Here is a 13,467-nt window from a genome sequence, read left to right on the forward strand (position 1 = left end):
TGGAGCCTGAACTTCTATGCTGTGCATGCACCTGATACCACCCTGACGTAGCTGATGAGCAACACGAAGCAACTTTTGTGCAGCCACTGAGGCAGACACCTCAAAATAGCAATCCTTGAGTCTGTCTCTGGGAAGCTTGCAAAACTTGCCCAAGCCAGCCACAGAAATACAATGCAGTCAACCCCTGATGCAGGGATATGGGCACATCATCCACATCATCCACAATCACTCCAGGCCACATGACTGGACAAGACACACAGCTGCAACTAAAATAAGAGCTGCTGAACGGAATAAACTGCACCGAAGGCATTTCAAGGCACACGGGTCTGCGCGCTTATCACCCTCGTTGCTCTGTGAGCTTATCTGCAGCTCCCACAGCACCCGGCCTGCCGCGGGGCACCCTCCCCGCTCGGGAGCCACTCAGAGAAGGGAGGGCGACCTGGACCCGCTCCAACCCTGCCGCCGTCCCGCTGTCGCCTTGGCAACAAGGCGAACGGGAAAAAGAGATTGCGCGAACGGAAGCGACCCGCCGTGCGGGGCGGGGGGAAAGGGAAGGGGAGGCGGTGCCGGCCGGTGTCGCAGGTACCCCCAGCGCTGCAGTGCCCCGGCCCCGCCCTGGCAGCCCGCCCCGCCCTCAGGCCCCGCCCCGTCCTCAGGCCCCGCCCCTCGACCGCGGCCGCCGCCGCCGGGGAGGCTGCGGGGGAGCCTCGGCGGAGTCGCTGACGGAGCGGAGCTCTCTTGACAGGGCCCGGCACTGCCCCGCGCCGCCTCGCCCGTCGCCGCCGCCACCGCCCCGGGGCGGGCCGTCGCGGCGGGTGGATGCCCAGCGCCTAGCGGGCTCCGCCGGGGTGAGGACGCACGGACGCCATGGGCTGCTGCAGCTCCGCCGCGCAGGTGAGCGCTCCCGCGCCCCGCTCTGCCCCTCCGCCGCCGGGCTCCCGCGTCTCCGGCCCCGCAGCTCCGCCTTGGTGGCTCCCTGCCGCACGCCGTGTGCCCTTTTCCCCCGGGCCCCTCCCGTCCTCGCCCAGCCCTTGCCCCCGGCCCTGCCCTGCTCTGGGCCCGGCTGCTCCCGCTGCCCTTCCCGGTGCCTGGGGCTGTCCTCGGCTCGCCTCCCCCACCCCCGAACCGCTCTCCCTCTCGCTCGCCCGGTCCCTCCACTCGTGTGGCCTTGCTCCCCCCGGAACTTCACGCTGTTTGCTCGGCCTCCTTCCCGAGGCTGTGGATCGTGACTAACGCCGCGACAGTGCCGCGCCTGCCCGCCCGTCAATGTTGGCTCCCTTGGGTTGCGGTGGCCGGATCCAGCTTCTAGCAAGCTGCTTCTGTAGGAAAGTCCATCTCTGCCGTCCCGGATGACTCATCACAGAGATGAGTTTATTTTTTTAACTCAGCCGTTCAGTCAGTGTTCTTTTTTATTACTATTTTTTAATTTTTTTTCCTTTTTTTTTTTTTTTAATTTTTTATTTTTAATAAGGATTCTGTCCTTCCCACGCAAAGCGCTGCAGAGAGCTGTCCAGTTGCAGTAGGGAACAACATCCCTTCCATATGACAAATTTTGCTGCAAAGAGGAAGGCAGCGAGCTTTGTGTGGAACGTGGGGAAATGGTCTGGAGTTGTAGAGAACGTTGTTTTCCACGAATGTTAGAGGAGGTGTTCAGATCATGAGGCTACTGCAGCAGGCTGCTGCCAGGGAGTCTGTGGTTTGAGGTTTGCTGAAACTGTGCTGGATAAACATCTGCCAGGAGTGGCTTAGGCGAGGCTGATATGGACTTTGAGCACTGAGCAAGGCAGATGTTTTGAAGTGATGTTTTGAAGTCCCTTCCAACCTTATTTCTGTGATCTGTATCAAAATCTGTTTTTATAAGTGTTTCATACCCCCCTCCTAGGTGTTCCTTAAGAATTTGAATTGCTTGTTCCATTTATGTTATCTTAGAAGGAAAAGCAGGCTTGTTTGTGGGTTGTGTTAGACCAACAGCAGGAAGAAACAGAAGACTGGATGTTTTAAGTTCACAGATTCCAAGAAACCAATTTTATTTATTTATTATGAAATTTGCCTTTCCCTGACAGATCTCATGATGCTGATGATATGCTGCTGAAGCTCTCATTTGCTTTCCTTGTGTGTGGCAAGATGTGGCATGGTAATTGAGCTTAGCATCCCATCTACGTAACTGTGCTACAGAGAATGGTTGATTATTTAATTCCCTAACCAAGAGCAATCGTGCATCTCCTCAGGAAATCCGAATCAAAGGCTAGTTGCTGAATTTTTTATCAGCAACAGTTTTGTCTGGCATATTGTTTGCAAAAACCTTTCTACCAACAGTGCAGCTCTGCGTTACAGCCTATCGTCTGTCATCTACTTCCTTTATCATTAGCAATAGATGTTAACTTCCTCTACCCCTACCTTTATGCCTTCCCCTCCCTTATTTCCTCCGAAGCTTTCCTTGAGCAGGGTTCCATCAAATGTTCCTTCATGTTGCCTCACATCTCGTTTCTCCCTGTTCAGCTTCATCTTAGGCTTTGACAGTCTTTCTTATCGTGACTCCTCATTCCTTAGGACTTTATCAAGTTCCTTTCTCCTTAAGTTTATTCTCCAGCTCCCCAGCTTGTTTGATCCTCATCTGCTAATCCTCATTCTTGCTTTTGAGAGAGGCGATTACTTGTATTTTGGCTTTGCCAGCCATTTTCTTGTCTAGTTCTGCATCTCCAAGTCCCTTCTCACGACTGCCACCTCCTCATCTCATTTATGTTACTGCATCTACCTGTGACTGGCTGTTGAACCAGGCAGATTTCTTTACTGACTTCTCTGTACCTCTTATTTCATGCTCTATTGCTTTTTTTCCTTTTTTTTTTTTTTTTTCTCAATGCATTTCCTGGTTCCTTTGCTTTGCAGGCTGTCAGGAGCTCTGCCTTAGGCTTTTTCCTGCTTCTCTTTCCCTACAGAATCTAAAGGTTCCACCCTCCCCCCACAAAAAATCTGATTCAAATTGACATGTTTACCTTTTCTCTGCACTGAGCCTACTATTTTCAGCGATGGATTCCCATGTTGTCTGCTTTTCCTGCCTTTATTTGCTTAGCCTGATACTAAAGTCCCTTACATTCTGTTTTATCTCCAAACGTCTGGGTTTCTTTTGTTTGTTTTTTACCTTTTTTTGGCATGTTATTCCCTCTGAAATCTTACCGAGTTACTTTTCTCCATTTGCAGAACTGACTGTCAGTTTCAGTCTGCATTCCTTCTTTTCCAAACTCCTGGAACAGGAAACCAAAATCTAAATTGTGGGACATTCTCTCCTCTTCCTTCATACCAAGTTCTTCCAAACCTTTTTATGTACTTGGCTGAAATTTGCCTCATTAAGCTCTCCGCACGCTCCTGGCCAAGCAGCAAGGTTTCCCCTGCTTCCTTACCCTCCTGTTGTTACTCGTTTCTCCACTCTCTGGCTGTTATTTCCTTTTTCCTTCCACTATCTACACTTTTACTTCCTTTTGATTGTTGTTTTTCCCTGTTTCATTAACTTTCTCCTATTTTAACCAATTTGAACTGTCAAGAGTGATGCCAGCTTAAACTTGGCAGGACCATACCAGGCTTTCTTCCTGGTACAGTCACCGTTTGCTGCCATCTTAACTGTTGAGGTGCTTCAATCTGGAAAACTTTGGGCTTTTTTCCCTCTTTAATTCAGTCTTTCATGCATCAACAAAGTTCTTTCACTTCTGATACACAGTCTTTTCTGATCTGCATTTGTTCTTTATTGTCATGGCTGAAGTTCTTGTTGTTTCTTCTCACTGTTATGGCTGCCATGGTCTCTGGTTCTTTAGGTGCTCGTACTATTCTGTACTTATTTATGTGTACTTCGCTGTAAGTTTTTCTGTTACTTGGCTCTCTTCATTTTGAACCATGAGCTTTTTGACCAAACCTTATGCAGTATCAGCTATGCTTTCCAACTGTGTACTATTAATTGACTTGGATCCTCTTAATGCTTCAGTTTCTTTGAATTGTGGTTGTAAGGCAGAGGTGCAGTGACTTATTTGAGATGAAAATCATGTAAAGGGTGGAAAAAAGCCCCAATTTATGTATCTGTTGCCTTGCAGTGCTGTTGCATTGTCATTACCTTCATGCTGTTACAGCTAGGTCCTCCCTCACTGTGTTTTCATCACGAGTTTTCCAAGGTGCTTCTGTCTGAGTGCGTCTCTTTCATCGTATATCTGCTGCGCAAGAAACTTTGACGATATTTTAATGTATTTTTTTCCCTCATTACTTTCTGTTGTTGTTATCCTTTGGAAGTGAGCTTTCTGAATTTTAGTAGTGCTGAAGCTCTGGGTAGATAGAATAGTCAAGTTCCTCATCAAACATTTGGTTTAATATATTTAAAAAAAAATAAAAGTTTGCAGTTGTGGAGCAGCACGCTCTGTTCTTTCCATTATTCCTCAGTGATGTTTTCTGTCTCACTGTACTAGTCCATGATAAATTGAATTTGCAGGAGGTACTATAAGAGTTCATCACTTCTGTCTTATCATAACTGACAGTCTCTGCTGTAGAGCTGTTTGACTGAAGTAATCCATACAGATGGTGGTGGATTGTTTTGTTTGTTGTTGTTTTTGGGGTTGTGTGTTTTGTTTGTGTAGGCAAGCAAACTTTCATTATAGTTTAATTCTGATGGCTCCAGTGGTCTGGTTTATAGCAAAGTTTGCATTGCTATATATAGGGATACAGAGTTTTGGGGTTTGTGAAAGGATACAATCTGTGAGACAAAGTGGATCTTCTTAAACTGCTTTTTCTTGGATTAGCTCCAATATGGAATTCTTATTCGTTTTCCTGATCGTCTGTGGATAAACTGAAGAAGCTGACTGTAGTTACTGGGTACGTGCTTTGGCATCCTGTTGTAGAATCAGATCAACTTACCAGGGCCTCAGTGTTTGTGCTTGGTCAGGGAAATAACTCAGTGTACGTGTGTGTGTATGTATATATGTATTAATCCTCACATCTTTTTTGTAAACATCATGTAAAATGAATATGATAAGATCTTCAGACCTTGCTGGAAACTGTAGGGATGAGTGGGCTAAATAGAGCATGTGTTTTAGTAGTGGACTTGTTTTTTGCAAGACCAGAAGAACATTCCACTATAGAAGGAGAAGACACATCATCCACTAACCTTCCCTACGGTCAAAGCATCAAAGAATAAATTTGGAATTAATAGCTTTTAAAATATTTTCATAGTTCTGGTGAAACGTAAGTCTCTTGTGAGCTCTTATGGGCAACATATGTCATTCATCGCACATCAGCTTCAATTGCTAGAGGTTCTTGGCTGTCAAATTTCTAAATAAAAGAGGTATCAAACCATGCCTGCTTCATTGCGCTTATGAGCATGATTGTGGAAGAAGACGAACTGGTTAACAGTGTTTATGACTAAAACTAGAATGAGATGTGAATTCTTCTTCCAGCAGTTACAGCATTTATTTTCTTTCTCAGCACCTTGGCTCTAGATGAAGCCTCTGGCAAGCAGATAAAGAATGAATGATGAAGCATACAAGTAGGATTCAGAAACAGTGCTTTTCAGTAAGGCATCTCATGGAACTGTTTACTGTTTTGTTTTCTCCTGTATTTCTGGTCTGCGAACTCCATTCACTCTCTGTGAAGCATTGGGTATACATTTTACAACTGCTGTCGCAAGCAGCTGCACAACCGGTGCAAATGATTCCTTTTGATCTTTTCATAGAAGGAAATACTTTAACTACAGAGCTACTTGTAAATACTCCTTTTAAAATCCATTGAGTTTTTTTTTTTTTTTGCAGAGATCTAGCTGCTTCTGAAGTGTAGACTGTCTTTAAGTTATGTCAGATCTTAAAACTTGTAAGTAGTGCATTATTTCCTTTGTGAGATGGATAACTCTGACTGGCTTTTTATTTTTATTTTTTTATTTTTTTAGCACTTCAAAAGCTGAACACTTGGATTAAGAGCAAGTATAGAGTGTTGCATCATTACAAGATAATTTTTCCGTAAAGAGAGAATGATTTCAGGAAAGATTAATTATCTGGCTATGTTAATAGTGAATGCTAAGTTAAAAGCTTATGGTAGTTTAACTGGCATCTGGATTGCTGTCAGCTGTCAAACTTTCAGGTTGGTAATCGTAAGGGGTGTATTCAGGATCACACCACTGAGTACTTGTTTTTCCTGATTGGCTGTATTTGTGGTTTATGTGGGTGAAGTTCTCAATGTCTTGATGCTCTTAGCTCTGAAGGGAGCTTTTCATTAACTTTGCATGCATTTTTCTCCTTCAGGCTAATTATATTTCTTGTTCATTTGAACTAAAGTTGTTTTGCTTGTGAAAATCAGAACTGGTGAACCAACTTGACAGAAGCTGTTTTATTTTTGTGTTTGGATCTTTTTCACTTAAAGAATATGGGTGGTTATATAAATCCAACAGTTTGCTTCTAAAAGCCAGTGAAGCAGGGTGTTGTCACATTACTTCTACCCACTGGCTGAACTGATTGCAAATTTGTACCTATATTTGATGAAACTATTTGGAGAGTTTGTTTATGCATAAATTTCAGGGACCAAGTTTGTGTTGGTAAATAGGCTTTCTAGTCACTTTTACAGGTTTAGGAAGCGAATGAATTTCATTGCGTTTAATGGCCTCTTATCCTTGGGCTGCACCTCTGTCCCTTTTTTAAAACTGTTTTACATAAGTATTTGTAATGAGGAATAAAACTGTACAGTTGTTTAAAACAGCTTGAAGAATATTTGAATAAGAAAAAAGAGTAAATATTCGGAATCTTCCATTTTCAATTCCATCTTCACCATTCTACAATTTTTTTTTTCTCTTGTTTTACTAACACCAAGCAGGCAGTGTTCTGCAAGAGTAGGAGATGATTGCACTAAGTACAAAAGTTGACATTCTGACATATGTTTAACATGATAGTTTCTAGCTGTAGCTGTTTGAGCCAGTAATACTACTAGAATGAAGTGGAGCATAATGACAAAGGGAATGTGGTGACTTATGCATGACATCCTCTCTTAATAAATACGATGTAATTAAGCAGCTGTTTACAGCACAAATGAACTCTGGCCTGGACTTTTATATATTTATTTTTGTATGGAGCCACTGTTGCTGCTCTCCAGATGAATTATTTGACTGAGAAAAAGAAGTCCAAATATTATTTTTAGATCAGTAGAAACTAAACAGGAAACTCATTAAAGTGTTTTGTACAAGGCTGGAATAGTTAGAACTTGGGAATTCCTTATCAGGCTCCCCCTAGTTTGTTATGAAGAACTACAAAATAATTGCTTACACGCGAGGAAGTGTGTTTATGTGATGAGGAAAGTTCCTGATGCATTATTGGCCTTTTTATTCTCCTTCCATTCTTTTTTTTCCATATATCAAGTAGAGCCTTCTTAATGTTGGTTCTTATTAGTCTAATGCGCTTTAGATGTCCTCAGACATTGGGGCAGTCCTCAGACTGCCCTCTTATTGTAATCCTGTGGGTTTCAATCCTGTTCTGGAACCTGTAAGTCAGGGTTTTTTACTGAAGAATCTATGTAAGCTCAGTGTTTTTCTACAATCTGTGCTGATGATGACCTTTTAAGTATGGTTGAATATTCCTAATGGATTTGCAGTTTCTGTTGTAGCTCTCTTTTTGCTTTCATATGTAATGATACAGAATAATGTAGATGAGTAATGTGTATATGCAAGAGCGAGTTCCTAGTGTTTAGTGTAGAGTCACAATTTTTTGTTCCAGGACTGTATTTGTGTTAGTACATGCCAGTATGACTCTCTAAGCTTGCAGAACTCTTTATCAAGTAGGTCTTTGCATTCACACGGTAGCAAGCTATAGGCTTGGGATCGAGTGGCTGGAAGACTGTAGAGGAAATGGACCTAGGGGTATTGATTGGTGCTTGGCTGAACATGAGCTGACAGTGTGCCCAGGTGGCCAAGAGGGCCAACAACATCCTGGCTTGCATCAGAAACAATGTTGCCAGCAGGAGCAGAGAGGTGATTGTCTCCCTATACTCGTCTAGGGTGAGGCTGCATCTTGAGTACTGTGTCCAGTTTCGGGCCTCTCACTGCAAGAAAGACATGGAGGCACTGGAACGTGTTCAGAGAATGGCAGCAAAGCTGGTGAGGGGTCTGGAGCACAGGTGGTATGGGGAGAGGCTGAAGGAACTGGGAATGTTCAGCCTGGAGAAGAGGAGGCTCAGGGGAGACCTTATTGCTCTCAATAACTTCCTGAAGGGAGGTTGTAGTGAGCTGGGGGTTGGCCTCTTCTCTTATGTCATTAGTGATAGAACTAGAGGCAATGGTTTCAAACTGCAGCAGGGGAGATTCAGGCTGGACATTAGGAAATATTACTTCTCAGGAAGGGTGGTCAGGCAGTGGAATGGAGTGCCCAGGGAAATGGTGGAGTCACCGACCCTGGGGGTATTCAAGGAATGACTGGATGTTGTGTTGAGGGACATGGTTTAGTGGGAGCCATTGGTAATAGGCGAACAGTTGGCTGGATGATCTTTTAGGTTTTTTCCAACCTTGGTGATTCTATGGTTCTATAAGCTCTTCTTCAAGGACTGTAAATGCAGTAATAATAATTGAAAAAACAACAACAAAAAACAGGTCATGAGCTCTTAAAGAGTTGTATTGAGTTTGGTCTTGAATTTCAGCTTCAGATACTTTAGAAAGGAGAAAAAGTTCTTTTAGAGCAAATTGCTTACAACAGAGTGAGTGCACAGAAACAGGGACAGCATTTTCTTTGGAATGTCCTTACTTTCTCATGGAGACCACACATTTGGGAGTTCTGCTGAGGGTTTCTTCTACTGCTGATACCATGCTGTGACAAAGCTAACTTATGTGGAAGGTAAGCACATGCTGTTGTTGTACAAAGTTTTACTATTCTGAAGATTTAAAAAATAAATAACAGTTTGAGACTTGCAGTCTCAAGAGTAAAATCTGAGAACCTGTTCGATAGGTCAATGGACAAATAAAAAAATGCATGTGGATGAACTAACGCGGTGTGAAATATCTTTAAAGTGAACTTTCTCTTTTGGCATAATTACTTTTTATTGATCATAAAGCCCCATGGAAATACCAAATATGCACTGAAATGTGTATTCTAATTACCTGAAAAATATTACAGTGGTATTTTTGAAATGCCCTGACTTACTGCTGCTTTCAAATATGTACTTCACTATTTTTCTTGAAGAGAAGAAACAGGAACAAAATGCTTTGGGATTTAAAAACTGAGTTTTTGTCTCTAGATGGCCATATTTCTGAAATTTAAAATATCAGCAGGTGTGCTGATCATGTCAGCTCTTTTTAAAACAGCTTTGTTATATTGCAAGATAAATATTTAAGCTGTAGACTGTGATGGAAGTGATGTCACCAAGGGAGTTTTAGAAGCAGGGTTAAATATGAGTTGACTGAAAATGAGTATAATATGAAATACTGCACAGAGTATGTCAGATTCATAAATGAAGTCTCAAAGTATGACTTCTCAGTGTAAACATCTTGATATTGCACCATCAATAATATTATAAGCACTGTCTTATGTGCTTTTGTTTTCATTTACATTATGTCGAAAACTTGTAAATATTGTGTGGCATGTATGAGAATATTAATGAAATACCAGGTGTGGAAGTACTGAGTTGAAAAAGTACAGTGTAAGTTCATTACCTTTTAGTGCGTAACTTTGCAGTAGTACTAAACTACCAGAAAACTCTTCCTTTTTCTAGTCAGGTCTCTGAGCATCTTTTCTGGAGACAAGGCTTTGGATAATGCTTGGTGATCTGGTGCCATTAGGCAAATATGGGTTCAGGTCCCAGAAGTTCAGCTAGCATTTGCTTCACAGTGTCTTGAAAAATGAATAAAACTGTTGTAGACATACCACAGAAATGGACATCAAACACCACCATAACTGTCATATTTTGTAACACAGTTCCTTTTGGAGTAGCCCAGAGGTGTTTGGGTTGGCTTACTATACAGAGAATGGTATCATTTCGGAGGGCACTGGCAAATAACAGTGCATTCTGTTTTCATTTCTTTTTAGATATGACTACCACTTGTGGTTGTGTTTGTAAATATGGGCATTTCAAAGTCTCTGCCTGCCTGGAGAAGCTATATTGGCAGGCTTTTTGTAGTAGGAGCCCAACTGCTCTCCCTCAAGGACAGATCAGGCCAAGTGTAGAACGAAAGAAAGGTTTAGGCTGGAGGGAAGCACAAAGCTCACCCAGTTCCAGCCTTGTGCTGTGGGCAGGGCTGTGACCCCCTAGCTGAGCCTGTTCAGGATCCCAACTAGCAGGGCCTAGAGAGTCTCCAGGGATGGGACACCCACAGCTTCTTTGGACAGCTGTGCCAGGGCCTTGCTGCTCAGGTAAAGAATGTCCTCCTAGTATCTAAACTATTCAATAACCCTAGCCAGGGGTGCACCATCCCTCTCATCAATTTGTGACTCTCATCTGGACCTACTCCAACAGCTTTGCTTCTTTGTGCTGGGGGCTCCATGCCTGGACACAGCACTCCAGGTGAGGCCTTAAAAGAACAGAACAGAGCAGAGAGGGACAGTCTCCTCCCTTTGTGCTGCCACCCCTCTGTTGGTGCAGCCCATACTCTTGGCCTTCCAGACTGCAGGAATATACTGCTGGCTCATGTCCAGCTTTTTGTCTGGCAGGACCCCCAAGTCTTGTCCCTTGGGGGACACATCACTGGCTTCCAGCTGGTTGTAGAGCCACTGACCACAGTCCTCTGGCTGCAGCCATCCAACCGATTATTTATCTGCTGAATAGTAAGATCGTCAAATCCCCGTCTTTCCAATTTGCAGTCAAGGTTGTGGTGTGAGACTGTATCAAGATTACTTCTAAGAATTAATTTGTATGTGAGCATGGAGGTGTTTTTATTGCAACAGTGTCATTTAGATGTTGTACTGAGAGACTCAGTTCAGTAGGAAATTGTGCTGATAGGTGGGTGGTTGAACTGGATGATCCTAGTGGTCTTTTCCTATCTTGGTGATTCTGTGATTCCTCCTTTCAGGAGAACTCATACTGATCACTAGAGTCTGGGTTTTCTGTACCTACTCAAATAATGAAGGAGTAACAGTAAATTGCTGCATAATAAATCAGTTGTAATGTGAACCTGAGGGAATTGTCAGAATCCGTGTTTGGCTGTTGCGTGGCCTGCACTTCTCTACTGTTGGGTATTTTATCTGAACAATTTTAAGTCATGCTCAGGAAATCAGCAGGTAATGTTGGACATTTGAACCATATTAATGTTTCTGCAGTCAATGAAGCCACACATTGCAGACAGATTTAACACTTCAGGACTTCACTTTGGCAACAGTTTTTCATCACATGAAAATTTTATGTAGAGAGCCAGTTCACTTGGGATAGTTCTTCCTCTCAGATGCTTTATGTGCAAAGAACTGAGTGTTTTTATTTTTTAGGAACGGAATCATCCAATCTTCTGAGTAATAGAAGAGCCTAAAATAATCAGACTTAATTCTCCCTAGAGATAGCTTGCATCAGCCTTCATATTGTCAGAGGCTCTAGGCTCTGTTTGTTATGTGTGAAGGCTTTAGAAAACGGGCATATCTTTTTACTCCCTCTCAGCAGGAGTCCCTTTGTGCTCTATTTTAACAGGTTATGAGTTGACTGATGCGTTTCTTTGAAAATGTGAAGCAATTTGCTAGATCTTAATTTCATATTTTTATGTTTTACATACTTGCTCAGATCAGTTATTATCTATTATATTGGCTGTATATGCAGACAAATCCTCTCCTTTTCATGAAGTAATGTCTGTCTCATTGATATTTATAAGAGGGACGTACTTTGTCTGCACCTGTAATTGATATCATGTTTGTTTTAACCACTTTGTGTTCAAAATGTAGGTCATAGAATCATGAAGGCTGGAAAAGACCTTTAAGATCATCTAGTCCAACCATTCACCTACCAGCAATGTAGCCCACTAAACCATCTTCTGTAGTACCACATCTCCATGTTTCTTGAATACCTCCACGGGCAGTGACTGGACAGCCTGCTCCAACCTGAACTTCCCCTGGAGCAACTTGGTGCCATTCTTTTTCATCCTTTTGCTGGTTACCATGAGTAGAGTACAACCCCCACCTTGCCAAAGTAGGTGCCACTTGAAAGGCCAACAGTAATGGAGTCAAAAGATGAAAGGGGCTGAGACATCTTCCCTGTGTGCCTTCTGTTTACCAGAGTAAATTCACATAGAGATGAGTGTAAGTTCCTCCAGCAGTCACGACTAGAAAAAAAATCCCAAGTATTTGTAAATATTGGGGATTCCTTGTAAACAGAAATCACCACAGATGTCCCACTGCAGATGTTACTGCTCTCTCCATGAAGACCCAGGAGCAGGGAAGTGTACAGTACAGTTGCCCTCGTTGCAGCAGATGCTCCACCTTCAGGGTGCACAGCCTCTGGTCAGCAGAGTACCATGAAATCTTCCTGTCATGTGTCTGCCTTTCAGCAGCAGGCCCTTCCACTGGGACTCACTGCTTTCACAGGTGGTTTTGCACAGACTTTTAGCTGTTTGAACATCCCCTCCATGGTGAGACAGGCTGATAGTTTACTCTAGGTTATGACATTGTTCCTAAGCCTCTCATCTGTTCCTGTTCCCTACAGTGTTCTCCCAGATAGTCTCATGCAACAGGAGAGTGAAGTAACAAGAGAGAAGGCAGGCAAACCAGGAGAGATATGTGGTATCAAGAGGGAACTAACAGACTGGCATGAGGCTATGGTATAACCATGGCACTTGTAATACCTTTGCAAGCTTCCCATTAACTGCTGAGCAAGAAATCTGCATGAGCTTTCCTCAAGTTCCACCTGAGAGAGTTTGGAAGGAAGAGCCACTTGAATTGGTAGCATTTATTTTAGATGCAGACTACTTATTCATTGCAGTTTAGATTAATTGTGAAGAAGGAGAACTATCCAGAAGAATGGTTACTTCATTTAATTATGTCAAAATGAGGCAGTTGTTTATGGAGTGGGAAACTTCTTTCTTTCATGGCTTTAGCCTCCAAGGTAGAGTAATCTAGAAATATCCTGAGCTATTAATGAGATCAGGACTCATCTCCTCATCCACTTCAGTTCAAGGATCAGGATGTGTTCAGAGAAGTGAAAGAAATTGTCAGGACAATGTACAGTTATTGCTAGTTCTTTCTCTAAGAAGCTGAACAGTGTAGAAAGGCATGCTGTACCTTGGACAAAAAGGTGCCATGCTGTCTGGTAAGCCAGAGAATTGCATTCTTGCAGTAAAAATATATATATTTGTTTGTTTGTTTGTTTCCCCTCTTTTATAGGTTGCCTTCAGAGGCACCAGTGCTTCTGCAAAAGGTTTGCCAGTGCCAAAGAAAGTACACAGAAGCAAGTCAATATTCATCAGTTGAACAGAGAGGTATAGTGTTACTGGGGGAGGCGGAGTGTCTTCCCTCAGATTTCCCCTAGCAGATACCTGTGGCAGCCAGCAAGATGACTGCA

At 43.0% G+C, this 13,467-nt stretch overlaps 1 protein-coding gene across 1 annotated transcript in view; it reads left to right on the forward strand.

Annotated features, from left to right (window-relative positions):
• The first annotated feature begins 677 nt into the window (after positions 1-677).
• Positions 678-13,467, forward strand: part of SLC44A1 (solute carrier family 44 member 1) — a 68,378-nt gene continuing 55,588 nt past the window's right edge. The window contains exon 1 of the mRNA XM_015849614.2: positions 678-894. Within this exon, the coding sequence (XP_015705100.1) occupies positions 868-894 (27 nt within the window). The 5' untranslated portion in view covers positions 678-867. The remainder of the gene's footprint in view (positions 895-13,467) is intronic.

This window comes from Coturnix japonica, chromosome Z (genome assembly GCF_001577835.2).
Source record: "Coturnix japonica isolate 7356 chromosome Z, Coturnix japonica 2.1, whole genome shotgun sequence".
NCBI lineage: Eukaryota > Metazoa > Chordata > Aves > Galliformes > Phasianidae > Coturnix > Coturnix japonica.